Raw genomic sequence first — 16,545 nt, 5'->3', positions numbered from 1 at the left:
GAGCGTATCACTAGCCTCTACACAGGTGTTAATTGGCTAAAAGTACAGAAGCGGCTGGTCCCATATTTGGGGTTGTTTAGGTGCCCGTGGTCATCAGCCCCCAGCCCGCCTTTCCCGCCTTTTGTTCGCTCCATTGTCAAGTGTCCTTCCTATGCAAACAGCGCTGTTAAGCAGGTAAAATCCTTAATTATGTCAAACTACTAAGGCAGGAGTGAATCCTGCCAAACACATTTTTAATAACTTAAATAAACCTCCCAAATACATTTATAACTTTAAACAAAACTTATAGAACTATGTACATATCTTCCTGTTTCCCCTAAGCCTGTGGCTATGTAAGAACAAACAGGATAATTAAAGATTCCATATACAAAGAGGGTCACATTGCACCATGCAACCCTAGTATTGCTTCACATTAACACGCATCAGGTGAACATATCTCACAACATTATTGAAAGACTTTGATAAAAGTAACTACAATTATACTGGGTCAGATTTAAAAGCCACATCTGACCTGAGAACCCTCAAACCGATATATCCAACCTTCCTCTAAGGGAGATATATATATATATATGTATATCCCCAGAAGGAAAATCTACAATAAATTGCTTCTCCTAAGTACAAAGGTACACAGTTTCCTACACTGAGATACACAATAACCTCATATGACAACAGCAACGCAGGAGTTATGGGATTGAATATTATTATCCTTACACATTTGTCACCTTCAATTTTATATTAACTTATATCTAAAAGGAAGATGTTACTACTGTTACACTAAATTCTACAGAGCCATCTAAGATAAAAAAATTCTTTATAGGCAAATACATTGGTCAGGCTTAAATATCTCTATGAATAAGGAAAGGGGAACATATTCAAACTACCACAAAGAGCAGTAACTGAAAGCAGATCTCATCTAGTGATTACTGCAGAGCCGACTGCTCTTTAGAGGTAATTAACACTGCTTAGACTACAGGCTTTTACATACAACAACTATTACAGTTCAAAAGAGCTCTTATGTCAATAGATGTTTACAGTCTTGCTTCCCTTACATTATTTGCATTCCAGAAAAATTCAGAAATAGAAAGGAGAGATGACAGCAACACACTGGATGCAAGATGCTAGTTAGAAATTCAGATTCTACACTGGTAATGAATTCCCAGTGAATCCTGCTACCTTCTGAAAACAGAATTAACCCAGATAAAAGACTGTGGCCAGCACAGCATACAATCCTGACATAGTATCTGTAAAGTCATAAAATAAGTGAAAAAAAACCTAAGTCGAAATAACCTGATCTAGTGGCCTTTACACTGACCTTTTGCAATAACGTTACCAGAAGAAGAAAACAAAGAGAGTTTTCTCTCTTTTCTAAAATTTGACCACCATCTTACCCATCACCAAGTCATAAAACAACAAAGCATGTCCCACCAAAAGACCTTTAGCGTATTACCAAATGAGGTAGGAGATTTCTTCATCACTGCAAAATTCAAGCTTCAAGTCTCATTCCTTTCAAAAAGTTTATTTTAAAACACTCAATAAATGAAATACTACTCTTGTGAATTTATGCTTGTTTTCAGCATTTTTGACAGAGGTTTTTATAATTTTGTGTTGTGATGCCTGGTACTATTTAAATCCCTAGCTCCTGGAAGCATGAGAAAACTGCAGCTTGTCCATTAAAAAAAAACCAAAACAAAAGAAACAATTAAAAAACCTCTGACTACAATCTACAGAAGCTCCCATGTCTCCCTCTCCAAAAAAAAAGCTGAAAAAATATAATTAGAATGAAAGCGTAACTCTAAAAGATAAACAATGACCTAAAATTAATTCTTATTTTTGAAGATACATTCTTTTTAGATGCCTATTTAGGGACAAGGTGTATTTATTTAAAGAAAAATTTATAACTTTGTTTTCATTTATTTTTTAATTGGTTTCTTGGTGTAAACTGAAGCATTAATTCTTATTCATCAGTATGACAGGCTTTATAAATGCATGGTATCTATAAGCATTCTTGTGTAACTAAAGAGGATGTAAAACAAATGGGTTAATAATAAAAGAGCGACATCTGAAAACTCCCTCCCCTCCCTTCTGAAGAGCCTTTCTGCTTCCAGTGCTCAGTCCGTCCACTTGCGCCATCTGCAGACAGGGTGGTTTAGCAGAAGAAAACAGAAGAGATCCACTGTGCAAATGCTAGATTTTCCCTCTCCTACAGTAGAGGGAATGCTAGATATTCCCTCTCCTATAGTAAAGCTTCTGTTGAATACCTGGTCACATAAAAAGAAAAGTTAAAAAAATATGACCAGTAATAACTATTACTAGAGCAACTTTTATATCAGTAGATTTTATCTGTCTGTTTTTTTGGTGTTTTGTTTGTTTGTTTGTTTAAAATACTGTCAAATAGTTGTCGAATATTGCACTGATGTTAGTAACATTTTGAAGTAGTGAACCTGAAACACTGGTAGTATCTCTATCTAATTCTGGCAGAGAGACCCGAGAGACAATCCACCCCTCCACATCATTCCTGGAAAACCACAACTCTTCCTGAGTCACTGCTCAACCGGTTTTATGTTGGGACAGCTGAAGCTCGTCCCAGATTAACAACAGTCTCTCTCAAATCAGAGACACCTGACCACCCCAAAAAGGCAGGTTTCATCTGGGAAGTGTTAAGCACTCTGGACCATGCACCACTGTTTTCTGGACCAGCACCCTGAAACTAAAAACAAAGTGGATGTGGACAGAAGCCACTGGGAGGAACAGAGAATGAGGCAACTTCCATGTCCACCCTACTCCCAAAGCAGCTTATTTTAAGAAGCTGCATTTTCTCTGTGAAGTAATTGTAGGATTAGATCATCTTAGGAAAGAGGAGTTTGCCATAAAGAAGTACACTTGCTGTATTTAAAGTACAGAAATCTGGAGTATAGCTGTGAAAGTGCGAATCCAACTATGACATGAAATTAAGAGAAATACAGAAAACCAATCTTCTGTTAATGACCACACATTCATTTTGCTAGTTGCATAAGGGCCTTATTTTTATATGTATCCTGAATACGCATAGGCAATATAATCTTACAAAGCCCAACACCCCCCCATTTTAGGGGAAAAAAACAATTCTGTATGAAAAATCAAATAAACTTCCTATTCTATGCCAGTGAAGCTTAGCCCAAAAATCTCTATTTTTCCAATGTCGTCTTCCTACTTTTCAGATCTCTTTGTTAAAAAAGTGTTGCCTGTGTTTCAGCACAATTAACTATGGGAGATTAATTGAGTCAGGAGACTACAAAGTTCTTTTGTCAATATGCTGACAGACTCCAGTGGCAAGAAGGGAGACTCATTATTCCAGTTTAGTTAAGGATGGAAGAAAATAAGGTAATTTGAGTTTAACACCAAATGTGATCTTGAAAGTCTGCTACAGCTAGAATGTGACAAATCCTGCTGGCTTGCCTAAAGACAAAAAAAAAAAAAAACCAAAACAAAAAAACCCACCCAAAAAACAAACAAACAAAAAAACCCACAACAACAAAAAGAAAACAAACTAATTTTCAAAAAAAAATTTAGAAAAGCCAAACCAGATCACTATTTCTTATTACTAGTTTTTTTTTTTTTTTTTTTGTAAGGAGCAAATACAGTTGTGCTATTTAATTACAATCCCATAAATGAAGACAAAACGCTCTGTAAAGGTTTTGTGTGAACTAGCTTTCTGACAAAAGATCGTTTTTCTGACCTGGCCAAACTGATTGATTTAGGGCTGACAAAATGCAGAAAATAATGTCCAAGATACAAGTCACCATCCTTTGATAGATCCCAATCAAATACTGGCTATAAACTATCTCACATTTCTAACCTCCAAAACCTCACTCAGTATATCAAAAGTTGCTCTACCTCAAACTTCAGGGAATGACTAGGAGTACTGCTCTTATATTAGACAGACTTCTTTCTTCCCTGTGACTGCAAGGAAAATAAAGCATTCCTAGGGGAGGAATATGTGACGTGTGAAGGAGAAACTACAAGTCCAGTTCATGATGTATTTTAAACCTGTGTAAAAACCTTCAAGCTCTAAGGATCACAAGTCTAAAAGACTGCTTGTCAATTCACTACTGAAATGATGAGCATTCAGAAAGATACCTTTACACTACTAACTGCATACCATGTACTCTGAAACTTAAGCTGTCAGATACCAGCTGATCTTCCACTGAGCAGACTTTTTAACAGATAAAATAATTTTATTCAATATCCAGAGCTAAACAACATTGTCAACCAGAGCTACGGAACAATAAAATAGAAAAGTGTTACTTACAGTTACTAGATGCTCCTGTATAGTTCAAGACGTACTGATCTGCTACCAGCATCCTTTAAGTTTGCTATACACGTGTCCCAACAGCTTCATATTCTCCTTCTGTGTAGTATCTCCAACTCAAATAAAGGAAATACACTGCTATGTTTAAACGGACACTTACTTAATTAGGCTAATGAGGAATGGTGCTTTGGGTGGGAGAAAAGAAAAGCCACCCCTATTCAACTGCTGATAGATGTAGCAGAGGAAACACCCCATGTTGACCATATAAATGACTGCGTTTTCTAATAAGCCAGGAAAAAATGAGAGGGATGGCTATTCAGGAATTACAGCAGCGTGTACATACAGTGCATTCTCTACTGAACTGATTTCAGCTTGCAAAACATTGATGTATTTTCTGACTGACTCTGCTCAGGAGACGAGCTTTTGAAACAGTACTGTCAGCCGACAAGCCTTTAGATATCAATCACATCAAGATTTAATCAGCTCAACTTTGGACCAGAACAGCCCCTCACCCTGCAAATAAACCCCTGGAAATATATTTATGTTGTCTTTTTTCTCCTTAGCTACCTGTATAAACATAAAAAATAAAAGGCTTAGAAAAACGTATGGCAAAGATCCACTCTTCGAAGACAAAATTCTTCTTAAGACTGCTAACCTCCGGCTCCCTGAAGGTGCACTGCAGCAATGGTAAAAATTGATTTAGTGGAAGGCTTCTACTAGTGAGAGCGCTGTTCTCCCTCGCAAAGTCCCTCCCCTTGCTATAATCAATAATTTAAGCAAAGCCAAGAATCATGTCAGCCAAAATGACCAGGATAACTGACTGTCTTTTTCTTGCAGAGTAGAAGTAAAATTAAATTAAAGTCTGAATGGGAATGTATTCTAATTTAAAAATTAATTTGGCCAATCTGAGTTGTGCATTTTGGCTTTCATTTTGAGAAGAGGAGGAGGAACAGGCTCCTTTGTTCCTCACTGAAAACATCTCAGGTTCAGGAAAGAGCCAAAAATCCACTTCTAAAAAGTAAAAGAAGCCGTAACCTTAGATTTAGAGTATTTTATCAGTTATGCACAAACAAGAAACGTGCTCTACAGAGTTACAACTTTTACTTGAGCATTATGACAGTGCTACTATACCTATCTCTCAGAGCACTGCAACTATCTCTGAGTTAATAACTGAAGAAGTGTTTAATATTTACATTTAGCCCTGCAGAATCTCAACTGAAAAGCAATTAAAACCAAAATAACAGGAAAAATGGATTTAGTTAATATTAAATTATGTCACTGTTTATGAAAAAATAGTTTCATTAAGAAACAGTTTCATGAATAGTTCTGAGAGTGACTACTTCAAGGCTTTTGCTTGAAAATCATATTTGGTAATAAATTAGTTCAGTGTATCAAATGATGTACACGTAAAGTGATCAACATAACAAATGGTAATTAAAAACAATCCCTGTAACACAACATCATACAAAAATCAATAAAAATGCCTCAGAGACACTATGAACAGGGAACAAAAATATACGCTTCAAATTTGAAGTTGGTCCTCCCCCTCTTCCCCCAAGGACTTCTCATCACTGAAGTATCATGGATAAATCTACTGTGCGAACCTAAGGACACGCATTGCCAGGCTTTAGACACTACAAGAAACCCACTTAACGTCATTATCTTGAGCTCTGTGGCATCCTGATATTGGACATTTACGGCCTAATGCTTAGTACCCAGGGGCTCCATACATCTCAAAATGAAGCAATTGAGCCTTAATGGCAAATGTATGTGCTTTCATGGGATTGCTTAAAAAAGGCTTCACGTCCCTTAAGGCAGAGACCATGCATCCACTCTCAAGCAAAGACTGAGTTCATAGCAAGGTCTCTGCAGTGTGCCAAGTCCCATCACGTAAGACTTCTCCTGGCCCACGGAGATGGCTTGGTACTGCCCTGAATCTGCCCACCTTCTCTTGATGCAGCAGCAACGAACCCAAGGCGGCACCATCTAGTTCATGTCTTGGTGCTACACGCGATAGGCTTCTGTGTGTTTAATACCACTGCTTGCAATAGCACAGTTGTGACTCAAGGGACCCATGACCCCAGTACAGCCAATCCTCTATTGTTAATTAAAGCTGAATTAAAATTCAATCAGCTAAAGCTGACTTGTGTGAGAGTTAAGCACATGAGGAATCAGTGCACTGAGGGACTGGGGTCTAAAGGAGCTGCTAACTTGGGGAGATTAAAAGAAATACCTACCTACAGATGCAAACTTACCAGGGCAGGAACTTGAGGGGAATTTAGGTCTGTGCCCCTCACTGCACATCAAACTCCTTCTACCAGGGCCTTAATTCAGTCCTGAGCTAGGATTTTACTTTCATTCAGAGCTCCCCTGTTTTTGCCTGTTTAAGTTTTCAGAACCTCTGTGAAATAATGTCCCAGCATCAAGAACATGCAAATTCCCCAATACTCACTTCTGCTTTACTCTCAGTCTTAGTCCACTGTATTTATTGTCACTGTCTTTGTGCTAGTCCCACCTGCCTAACCTACCGACTGTGAACACCTCTGCTTACTTATAGCTCCTGCTTATTCCAGCTTCCCCTCAGTTTGTGCCAACTTCTCATCTATCTCCAGAGCTGAAGTTACTCTGGTTTTGCTTCCCTGTCCAGTGGGTCCCTCCTCTCAACAAGCCTCCAGGTCACATTCCCATTTTCCAACCCTTCCTACCTTCCTCCCCACCCCACAACTCTTCTTGTTACCCCTATAAGCTTTCTCCTCTGCCCCCTCTACTGCTGCATATGCTTAGAGAAACAACGGCAGTCGCCCAGGCTCCGGGTTTCCACTCTGCAGGGAATTCAGCTGCAAAGAGACAGGAATCACTTCCAAGCAGGAAACTCCCAAAACTGTACCAGCCATCCCCAGCATCGCACACCTAGGTGAATTGCTGCTACCCCAGCAACCGTTAGATCCTCCAGAAGTTCAGGAGCCACTGTAAAGATTAGAGATTCATTCTCCTGAGCAGCAATTCAACACTTCCTGCAGCTGAGCTATAGGAGCACAGAAGACAACAAACAAACACCCAGTCAGGCTGCAAAGAGCTCCAGAGCACAAAGAACCCCTTTAGCAGAACATACCCGTGCTCTCAGCTTGCCTTAACAAACAGGGGCCTGCAGGTTAGGAGTCCTCCCAAAGGTAACATTGTTTTTTCCTTCCCTTCCCCAGAGATTTCTATACCCATTTCAAAGCATCAATTAGGTGGATTGAAGTTTGGCCTGAGTTCTATGCAGCACACAAAAGTGCTGAGGCAGAGGTTTACTGGATCAATTTTGTTCGCAATTTGTTATTACTTGCACAGCTTTAAGAAGAACTGAGAACTCTTTTTTTTTTTTTTTTTTTTTTTTGAGGGGCGTTTAGTCTGATGCTAGTTGACGACAGCTTTTCTTCTGTGCAACTTCCTGCCTTACCATTCCCCTGAAAGAGCTATCAGGACCCTGACTTTTCCCCATGACCTTTCTCTGGTTTCTCTCTGTGGTTTGTTTTCCCTTCCTCTTTGCTTATTTCTGTGTCTGACTGGACCTGAACTCTTTCCATGGTCTCAGGAGAGACCTGTGAAGACATACAAACCTAGGCACAGACGAGCTTTTTCATCAAGATGCATTCAACATGCAGGATCCAGAATTACACCTGTCCATCCCTGAAACAACAGAGGCTTGAAAACCTTCCAGAAATACCTTGTCAAGTTAAGTACCAGACATGAGTAAGTTATTCAGCACTTCTGAAACTCGAATTTTACCTACAGCTGCTCAGAAGAGTCTTCCACTTTACTACAACACAAAACAAGCCCTGTATAAAAAGCACATCCTAATATCACTTAACATGACACTCAAGGTAAACTGCACTATGGAGTTAAGAGAAAAGCGGTGGTGCTCTGAATATCCTGTGAATTACTCTATAGCTTCCACTCAGGCAGTAGTACAATACTGACACCCACTTTCCTGCGCTGTCTCGCCACAACCTCTGTTCCCTGTTGACGCCTTTCACTTTCCCCCACCAGTACTTCACATGTTCCAGCAGCCAGGCCTGCAGGCATTTGTTTACTGCACAACTATACATTTTACTGAGTAGAAAATACTCATTTTTAGAACACTCAAAATCATAACACTGCACTTAAACAAAGCAGCACTCTGATTTTGTCCGGATTAGGAATTACATGCTTTATTACGCTATCAAGGAAAGTGTCCCTGAAAAGACAAGCACCAAACAAGACATGAAATATCAAGGGCTAAATAAGGCCGTTTGTTAAACTCCCATCAAGTGGCCAGAAGTTCAGCTGGAATAACATCAAAATTAATGAAGATATGTCAGGTAGGACAGGGACACATTTGACACTACTTTAGCCAAAGCACTGAGCTAGGCACAGCAATGCTTTGGTAATCCAAGCACAGTCACTAGAAGGTGACTGTCTTTGAACTGGATCTCATTGAGCCCTTGAGCACCCAGGGATGGAGAGATGTCACACTGGGAGAGCACTGTGTTTGGAAAGAGAATGACAAACCATCCCAGACCCTTTAGGCACAATACAGCAGATATTAACCAAGGAGTGATTTTTAAGACAAAGTCAGACCCAGAAAAGTAATAAATTTTGTTTCTGTGCTGCAGGATAGACATTGCAGGCTCTGTCCAGCTGGTGAATTCATTTGTGAGTGTTACCTGATGTGTGTCCCGCTTAGCCTGTGTTTGCTCCTCCAGGACACAAGCCCTGGTTTTTGCCTCCTGCCTGCTGCCTGTCTTGGGACACCACCAGGCACCTCAAGGGACACCAGGCAGGCAGCTGAATCAAGCCCTCACTAGGCAGGAAAATGAAGGACTCTGATGAAATAAAGAATCATTCTTTATCTTTTTGGTAAACAGTAAGTATGACACTGCAACTGTGACCATACAACACGTCCTGGAAAGACTCTTTATAGTCCCAAATTCTGCTAATGTCAAACCAGAGCTTGGGAGAGGATGCTAATCACTACTGTATAAAGCATACATCCTCTCATTCCTGAACTTAAGCATGTTAATTCACTTTTACATACCTGTTTTTATTAAGAAACTTTGCATTTCAAGTCAGAGCACTTCTGAGCAATCAAGATATAGACTTAGGTAGCTCTGCTGAGAGCCACAGGGTAAAACCAACCTCACTGCCCAAACCCAGCAAGCGGCCTCCCTGTGCAACTGATAGCAGTAGCGTGCACTCCAGAGTCACCTTTCAAGTTCGATTTACAATCAAGTTCAATTTATTTTACGGCATTCTACCAGCAGACCTTGAATGCTGGATCATTACTGTGAACACTGTAACTGCGTGGCCTTTTAGGTTTAATTTCTTTTAAACTGGCTTACTTTTCTTCCCTAAAATTCTCTTATAGGGGTACCTAAAAGGAAGATAAACATGGAGTTAGCCACTCCACATACAGAATGTTACCCACACAGACACTGGGGATAAACAGGAATTGTCAGTCACTTTTCCTATTTTATAAGCAGTCAGCAAATGGTCAAGTCAAGTCTGAGACGGTAAAATGTGCACTGTTCTTGATACATGGCTATCAGTAACATGCAGGATTAAAAAAATGCAGCTCTTAACATAAAAAGTTGACAGGCTGTTAGGATGTATAGCAGGTGTGAACTTGAGACTCTTATTCCTGAAGATCTGAAAACTGGATGTTTACCTAGAACCCTATAATTGTACAGATGATAATATATTATTTCTCTAGTATTACAGGACTTGTGTTTATCCACAATGTAATTGAATGTATTTCTACTATCATAAATCTTTTTCCACACTCAGGAACAGAGAAAACGTTCTCTAGTAAATAACATACCTGCTGTCTTATCAGATAGGTAGTGCAAAGGAAAAATAGTGCTTTTAAAAGGACATTCATTTTAATTTTGTAAAAGATGCTGGTTAAAATCAGAGGCAGAACTTGATCATTGGTATAAATCTTTCTGACTAGTTCATGATTTGCTCTAATTTTTATTGTATTAGAGGGCAATTCTATCCAGACATACTGTTATTTCAGAGTACCAGGCTCTATTTACAAGAGTGACACTCCTGATCCCTAAGGGCCATTCTCATCACTGTCATTTCTGCACTGGGTTGAACCCGTTTCTTCGTAACCAGCTATTAAACTGCTCTCTTGGATTTGCTCAGGGACCAGCACCAGACAGGCATTTGGTACACAGAAGATTCAGCTGGATGGATGCAGTAGGTCCCAGAGAAGATGCAGTGCCTGAGGCCAACAGAGGCAAGCTTGCTTGTTTGGAGAGGACCACCTGTAGTGCTGGGTGTCAGCCAGCTCCAGCAGCAAGCCCCTGCCTGCCTCCAGGAACAGCTGCCTGAAACCCATTATGGCTTGACACATGCTAAGCGACAACACCCTGTAGCTTGCTGTCCATAAGTCCTTTCTTCTTCTCAAATCACCCTGGACTCTTTCTTTTTTGAAGCACTGAATCTCAGAAAGAAGGTTAGAAAGCTAAAAGTGCTCATAAATCCTCAGAAAGTCCAAGTCAATGTAGTTCTTGTCAAGAAACAGATACAGACAATTTATTTGGAGGAGAAATAACAGTTTCCTCAAAACCATTCTTACACGGTACTGTGCTTGTGGTGTTCAGTGCCCCATTATTAATGTACTCTATTATATTTGTTTAGCAACATTACTAATCAGTAACATTTGCATCTGTTTAATAACCAGCCAGTTGTTTTGCATCTTTAAATTGGGTTGTCTTATTTTTGCCTCCTCATTGAGAGGGTCAAGCCTCTTGAGAACACCTTCTCATTAGACCACAAGTAAAAGTATCCTGCTATAAGAAGAGTTCAGAAAGACTTTGTCTAAATAATTATGCATCCTCAGTGCAAACAATTAAGAGTAAGTAAGTAAGTAATTAAGAGAGTCTTTGAATTACATAAGTCCAAAATACATCAAAACAAAACAAACAAACCCTCACAAAACAAAATTCAGTTTTCCAGGATTTGAATAATGAATTGTGTTAACAGAGGGACGAGGAAGACAAAACAATTCAGACGCCCTGAAAGAAGCAGACTTATTTTCAACAGTGTACTCTCAGGAAAATAGTATTTCTATCGTATTCCTAAGTATATTAAAGCGCTAAATATAATCTATGGATTGAACATTAATAATTCTCCAGGTATCTGCTGGACTACACTCTTTAAAGGATTAACTGTTCTCAAAACTGGTTTTTTTTCCCCCTACTTCCCAGAAGTCATATGACCAAAACTGTCTACTTCTGCCTATTTTTCTCCCAGATGCCATCCTCCCTTTGGTCCCTAACACTTACTGGAGCATAAACACAAGAGTTTGAGAGCACTGAGCTGTGAAGACCCCACATGATGCACTCCTCCCACCTAGATGCAGTGGCAGTGAGGAGCCCTGGCCGTGCCCCAAAATCTCAGACCTCCAGGGTGGGCACCATCGGGGTTCACTGCACGACTGCCCAGACAGGAGGGCTTCCCTTTCCCCATGCTGGCACATAGGGACAATGAGGAATGAAAGATTACACTAAAAAGACTGGAAAAATCTACCGCAGGGGAAAGCACCACATGCCTCTGGAGCAGACGGCCCGAGCAGGTTGGGGCAACACTTCCACTGAAGGGATGTTTAAAACTGGATCAGACAATCACAAGAGAGTTGAGATACCACCAATCCTTGCTTTCTGAGGCTGCTTCTTCTTGCCTGCTTCTAAATGTAGGCTCTCACATCTACTCCATGACCTCAGAGGGGATAGATACTGCTCCCTTGGAATCTCTTGGCTTTTTGGTCAACCATCACTGACATAAGTGCATTGGATGTATTTTCTGCTTGTGGGAAACTACTTCTCTGTCCCTAAAACGGCAGAAGGGCACAAGGGGTTTCGGGAAGCAGAAGTGTTACTTTATTTCCTTAAGCACTTCCAACTCCACCCACTGCTGTAGCACCCGAGTTATCTGGCAAGTGAGGTAACTCCAGTAGCTTGACCTGGCATGGTGACAGGCAAATGCTTGTTGATCAGCACCACAGTAACTCAAGCAGCTCTTGGGAAGGAAATGGAGAAGGCACAGGTGCTTACAACGCAAAACACCGAACCGTTTTTGACTTTGCCTCAAAAAAGGAAGTTTAGTTCATTTACTCAACTTTCATTTCACCTCTTATTTTAGTACCCTTCAAACATCCTTGGAGATACATGAACTTGCTTAGGGATGGCACATCACTGAAATCTAAAAGACTGCAACCCCTTGAGAACACCAGGAAATCTGCCCCCACGTGAGTAAGTCTGGAGATATTTGCAGCAGTTGCAATTTCTGCTTTTTTTTTCTACACCAACACCATTGTTTTTTGCATCCCCTTTTTCAGCCTCCCAGAAGGAGCTGCAGGGGAGCCTGAGAAACCGGACGGTTTTATCAAGCCCAAAAGCCATCCTGGCATCCACGGCAACTGGACATTTTATTTCTTAGCTCTCTTCTGTTGTATCAATTGATAGTCCAGTTTGGAAAGAAACTGGAAACAGTTAAAACAATTTTCCCAGAGAGGAGGTAAATTCAAGACAGCCTATCATCCTAAGAAACAGATATCTATAAGTTGCAAGTTGCAACAGTTGAATGTTTTTAGAGTCCATTAATACTTACGTACACAGGCGTCTTAAAACCAGCAATCCAATCCAGTATTGACAGGTCCTATGTCCTACTCCATGCTCTCTGACAATGACCACGGGGATGAGAAAGAAACACCTCTACCACTTTGATGTGATGAGAAGAGACACCTCGTCCACTTTGAAAGGCAATTTTGAGGTTTTCTAAGGCTTTCTGTTTATTTTTAACTCTTCTTATAGAGACTGAACTCCAATATCTGGATATCCGCTTTTCTAGAACTGTTTGTTTACAATACATTGGTTGCTACTATGGTAAAGGTAGCAGAGACTTTTTTAAAAGTCCTTTATTCTGCTTTAGGAGAGGAGTGACCTCTGAGGGCTTTGTTAATCGATATTTTTAAATATTTAAAAAAAAAAAACAACCAACCAACAAAAAAAAAAACAAAAAACAAAAAAAAACCCCAACAAAAATAAAAACAACACCTAAACAAGGAAATCTGCCATACTCAACAGGGAGAAGTTCCCCTTTATTTCCACAGTGCAAACAAACCACCTCTCAGCTAACACTTGATTACTTAAATAAGCAAACTTGCCGACACCTCAAGGCAGCTCAGAAAATTCCCGTTCCCGAGTGCTGAAAGAGCTCATACACCATACAACGGCTATACACACGTGGGAAGAAAATTTTAAACATATTATTTAGAAAGAAATAAAAACTTAGCTAGCTCTTAGCATCTCAGGCCACCCTTACTTAATCTGACTACGTAGAATTACTCTAATTTAGTTTTCAATGAACATAAATTGTCTACCCGTGGTTTCTCATTGCTAAACCTGAGGCAAGTACAAAGACAGAAGGAGCCAACAAGCTCAGCATTAAGTTATCTAAATACCTTCTATTAATAGCATCTCCAGAAAGCGTTATCAGCGATGTCACACACATTATATCAAGTATACCAAGAAATAATATTAACTCAAACAACAATTTTAGTAAACTGGAAACTTTTTCATTTCACATGTGAAGAGATGACTTCACAAAAATTTTCTCTCTTAACAATAAATGTTTGTTACACATCAAAAAGAAGATCAGAAGACCCATTATTATATGCCACATAGTGGGGTTTTCTGGTTGTGATTTTAAAAAACCCTACACATTAAAATAAAAATCACTATTGACGTAATCATGCACGACTGACATGTAATACAGTTGTGGATTTCGACCATGCTGGCCTCCAAACAGTATATAATCTCTGGGTTGTAATCATGAAATAACTTATACAATGAACTTTGTTAGCCCCATGTAACCCCCAAGAATCAGATTGTGTCTCCTTATTTTGACAAAGTTGTACCTTTTTACATTGGCTTGAATATAAAAAAAAAAAGACAAAGTCCATTAGCTAAAATAAATAAGATCTGTAGAATTTTAGAAATAATACAGACATGTAAATCACAACCGAGACAGTGTACAATTCATCATTACTGTTCAAATAATTAATGAACTCAGGCTTCTAACATATGAAATGCCATGGTTTCAGTCTCTGAGCTCCTGTATGGAACTGCTGCACAAAGAAAACAAACCACAGAAATTAAATGAGACAAGGTTTGGGAGGACTTTTTTAAAAATAAAAGAATATAATCAAATTACTGGGGCCAGAGGGGGGACGCTCACAAAGATGTGAATCAGAAAAGTAAAAATCTTTACTGAACCAAGAAATTTTTGCTCAGAGAAGTTTGTTTGTTGTGTGTAGGTACCTATCACTAGTTTAGCATCTGCAGACAATCATGTACTTCTCATAACATGCACCCATTGATTAGTGAAGAGCAATTATTTATAAACTAGGAAAAGGTGCAGTTAGCATATTTTTAGGACCTGCCTATAGCACTTACTAGTGCCTTTCCTAAAGCAGCAGTAAAGCTGCTAGGACCGAGCAGGAGGCTGCCAAGCATTCCCAAATGGACATGGAGCTGTGTGCAAGCCTACTGCCTGTGTTTCAATGCAATCCACTTCCCTACCGAGAGCATGGCTAAATCATCTCTCTCCTTCCAACCGGCAGCTGAGAGGAGTTAAGCAACACGTTTCTAAAACAGCAGCAGCGAGCAGACTTTACTTGCGTACCTGTTTCATCAGGTGAGCTCGGCGAGGCGCTGTCCTGGGACAGAGTAGTCCAGCTGGAGTCCTCATCGCTTGGGGCCAGGTTTTGAATCCTATGGAGGGCACAATCTGTTTTGGCCCCAGTTTTTGGGTGGTCTTTCTTAGTCTCAGGGCTTGATGACACTGTGGCAACTTGGCCATCCTCTGGGCTTGACTGCTTGTTTTGTTTCCGGGGCAAGACTTCCCCATTGACAATAACAGCAGAAGCCTGGCTGTTGCTTTGTGCAGATTTGTCTTCCATCGCAACAAAACTCTGTTCTAGCTCTCTAGTAGATGTCTCTAGATCCGCATAGTAATTTAGGAAGCTCTTGGTCCTCCTTGGCTGCAAAGGTAATATGTCACAGCCAGAGGAATCCTGCGGGATTGGCTCTTTGCCTTCAGACTTCTCAGAAGTTACATTCATGCTCGCAGTGGTACTGAGGTTTCTGTTGGGATCCTGCTGTCCCTGTTCAGCGGCTTTCCTGAGCTGGTTTTCTCCATTCTTCACCAGCTTTATATTGGCAGAGCTGTTCCCCAGAAGGGGCTGTGCTGCTGGGTCGGAAAGACCCATGGCTGTCTGAATGTTAGTCAGCGCATATTTTTTCCTGCATTTCGGAGGAGTGCTGCTTTTGGTCTCCGTGTGCCTGATTTCCGCATTCAGAAGTTCATTATGAGAGGACCGCAGGTTAAGGGTGTTCGGTGGGGTGGCGGGGTTGTTGCGGTTCACAACGTCCGTCGTACTGCTGCTTGCCATAAACACTGCCAACGCGTCCACGCCAGAATCGACTAGAAAAGCAAAAGACACAATCATGAGACACATTCATTATATACGCTATTTTGCTGGGGCTCCTGGTAAAAGGATGTGGCACTTCACATAATTGTTTTACAGTAAGAAAATTCCCACAACTTAAGTGGGTAAGAGAACAGACAAAAGCTTAGTTTATTAAATAAGGAAAAACAGAGGCAGAAAAAAATACAGAGATCATCAGGACCACAAAGCTGAGAAAAAGCAGAAAGCTTAACCCTATACAAGGCGGTTTTAGGGCAGGTTTTTTTTCACTAAAAAACTCTTTTTCAGAATGGCTGCTCCAGAGATTAAGATGGCTCACTATTTCTACAGCTCACAAAGTTCCAACTTAGGGATAAAATGTACATCCTAGGGCAGAGTACCCGTATTCCACCGTTAAATGAAGCCATTCTTTTGTCTACTTGTAGACAAGTTTCTGGTTTTTGCTAGCCAGGGGCAAGCTCACATTTTGAAAAAAAATATTAAGTTTGTTGAGGGAACAGATTTTTAGACTATGAAAAATTATTAAAAAATATTTATTAAAAACTGTAATTTGTTCCTGTATTGTCTATTTATGGCTCCTGCTAATCTTCACAAATACTCCATGAACACCTCAATTTGCGTACTGCAGTAGTCACTGTTGTTTGACACCTGGCAACCAAATTAGGGGTCAATTAACAAATCACTCCCACCGCCACAGCATAAACCACCCTTTCTGTTGTTACTAATTCTCAGATAT

General features: G+C 40.1%; 1 protein-coding gene across 16 annotated transcripts in view; it reads right to left on the bottom strand.

The window, feature by feature from the left end:
* Positions 1 to 16,545, bottom strand: part of APBB2 (amyloid beta precursor protein binding family B member 2) — a 193,921-nt gene that overhangs the window by 90,318 nt on the left and 87,058 nt on the right. For all 16 annotated transcript variants that reach the window (XM_086746723.1, XM_086746729.1, XM_086746726.1 and 13 more), the window contains one exon: positions 15,005 to 15,805. In XM_086746723.1, the coding sequence (XP_086602849.1) occupies positions 15,005 to 15,805 (801 nt within the window). The remainder of the gene's footprint in view (positions 1 to 15,004; positions 15,806 to 16,545) is intronic.

The sequence above is a fragment of the Chlamydotis macqueenii genome, chromosome 4, assembly GCF_036417535.1.
Source record: "Chlamydotis macqueenii isolate bChlMac1 chromosome 4, bChlMac1.mat, whole genome shotgun sequence".
In the NCBI taxonomy this organism is placed as follows: Eukaryota; Metazoa; Chordata; class Aves; order Otidiformes; family Otididae; genus Chlamydotis; species Chlamydotis macqueenii.
Note: the sequence above shows the minus strand (reverse complement) of the source record. Positions and strands in the feature narration are given on the sequence as shown.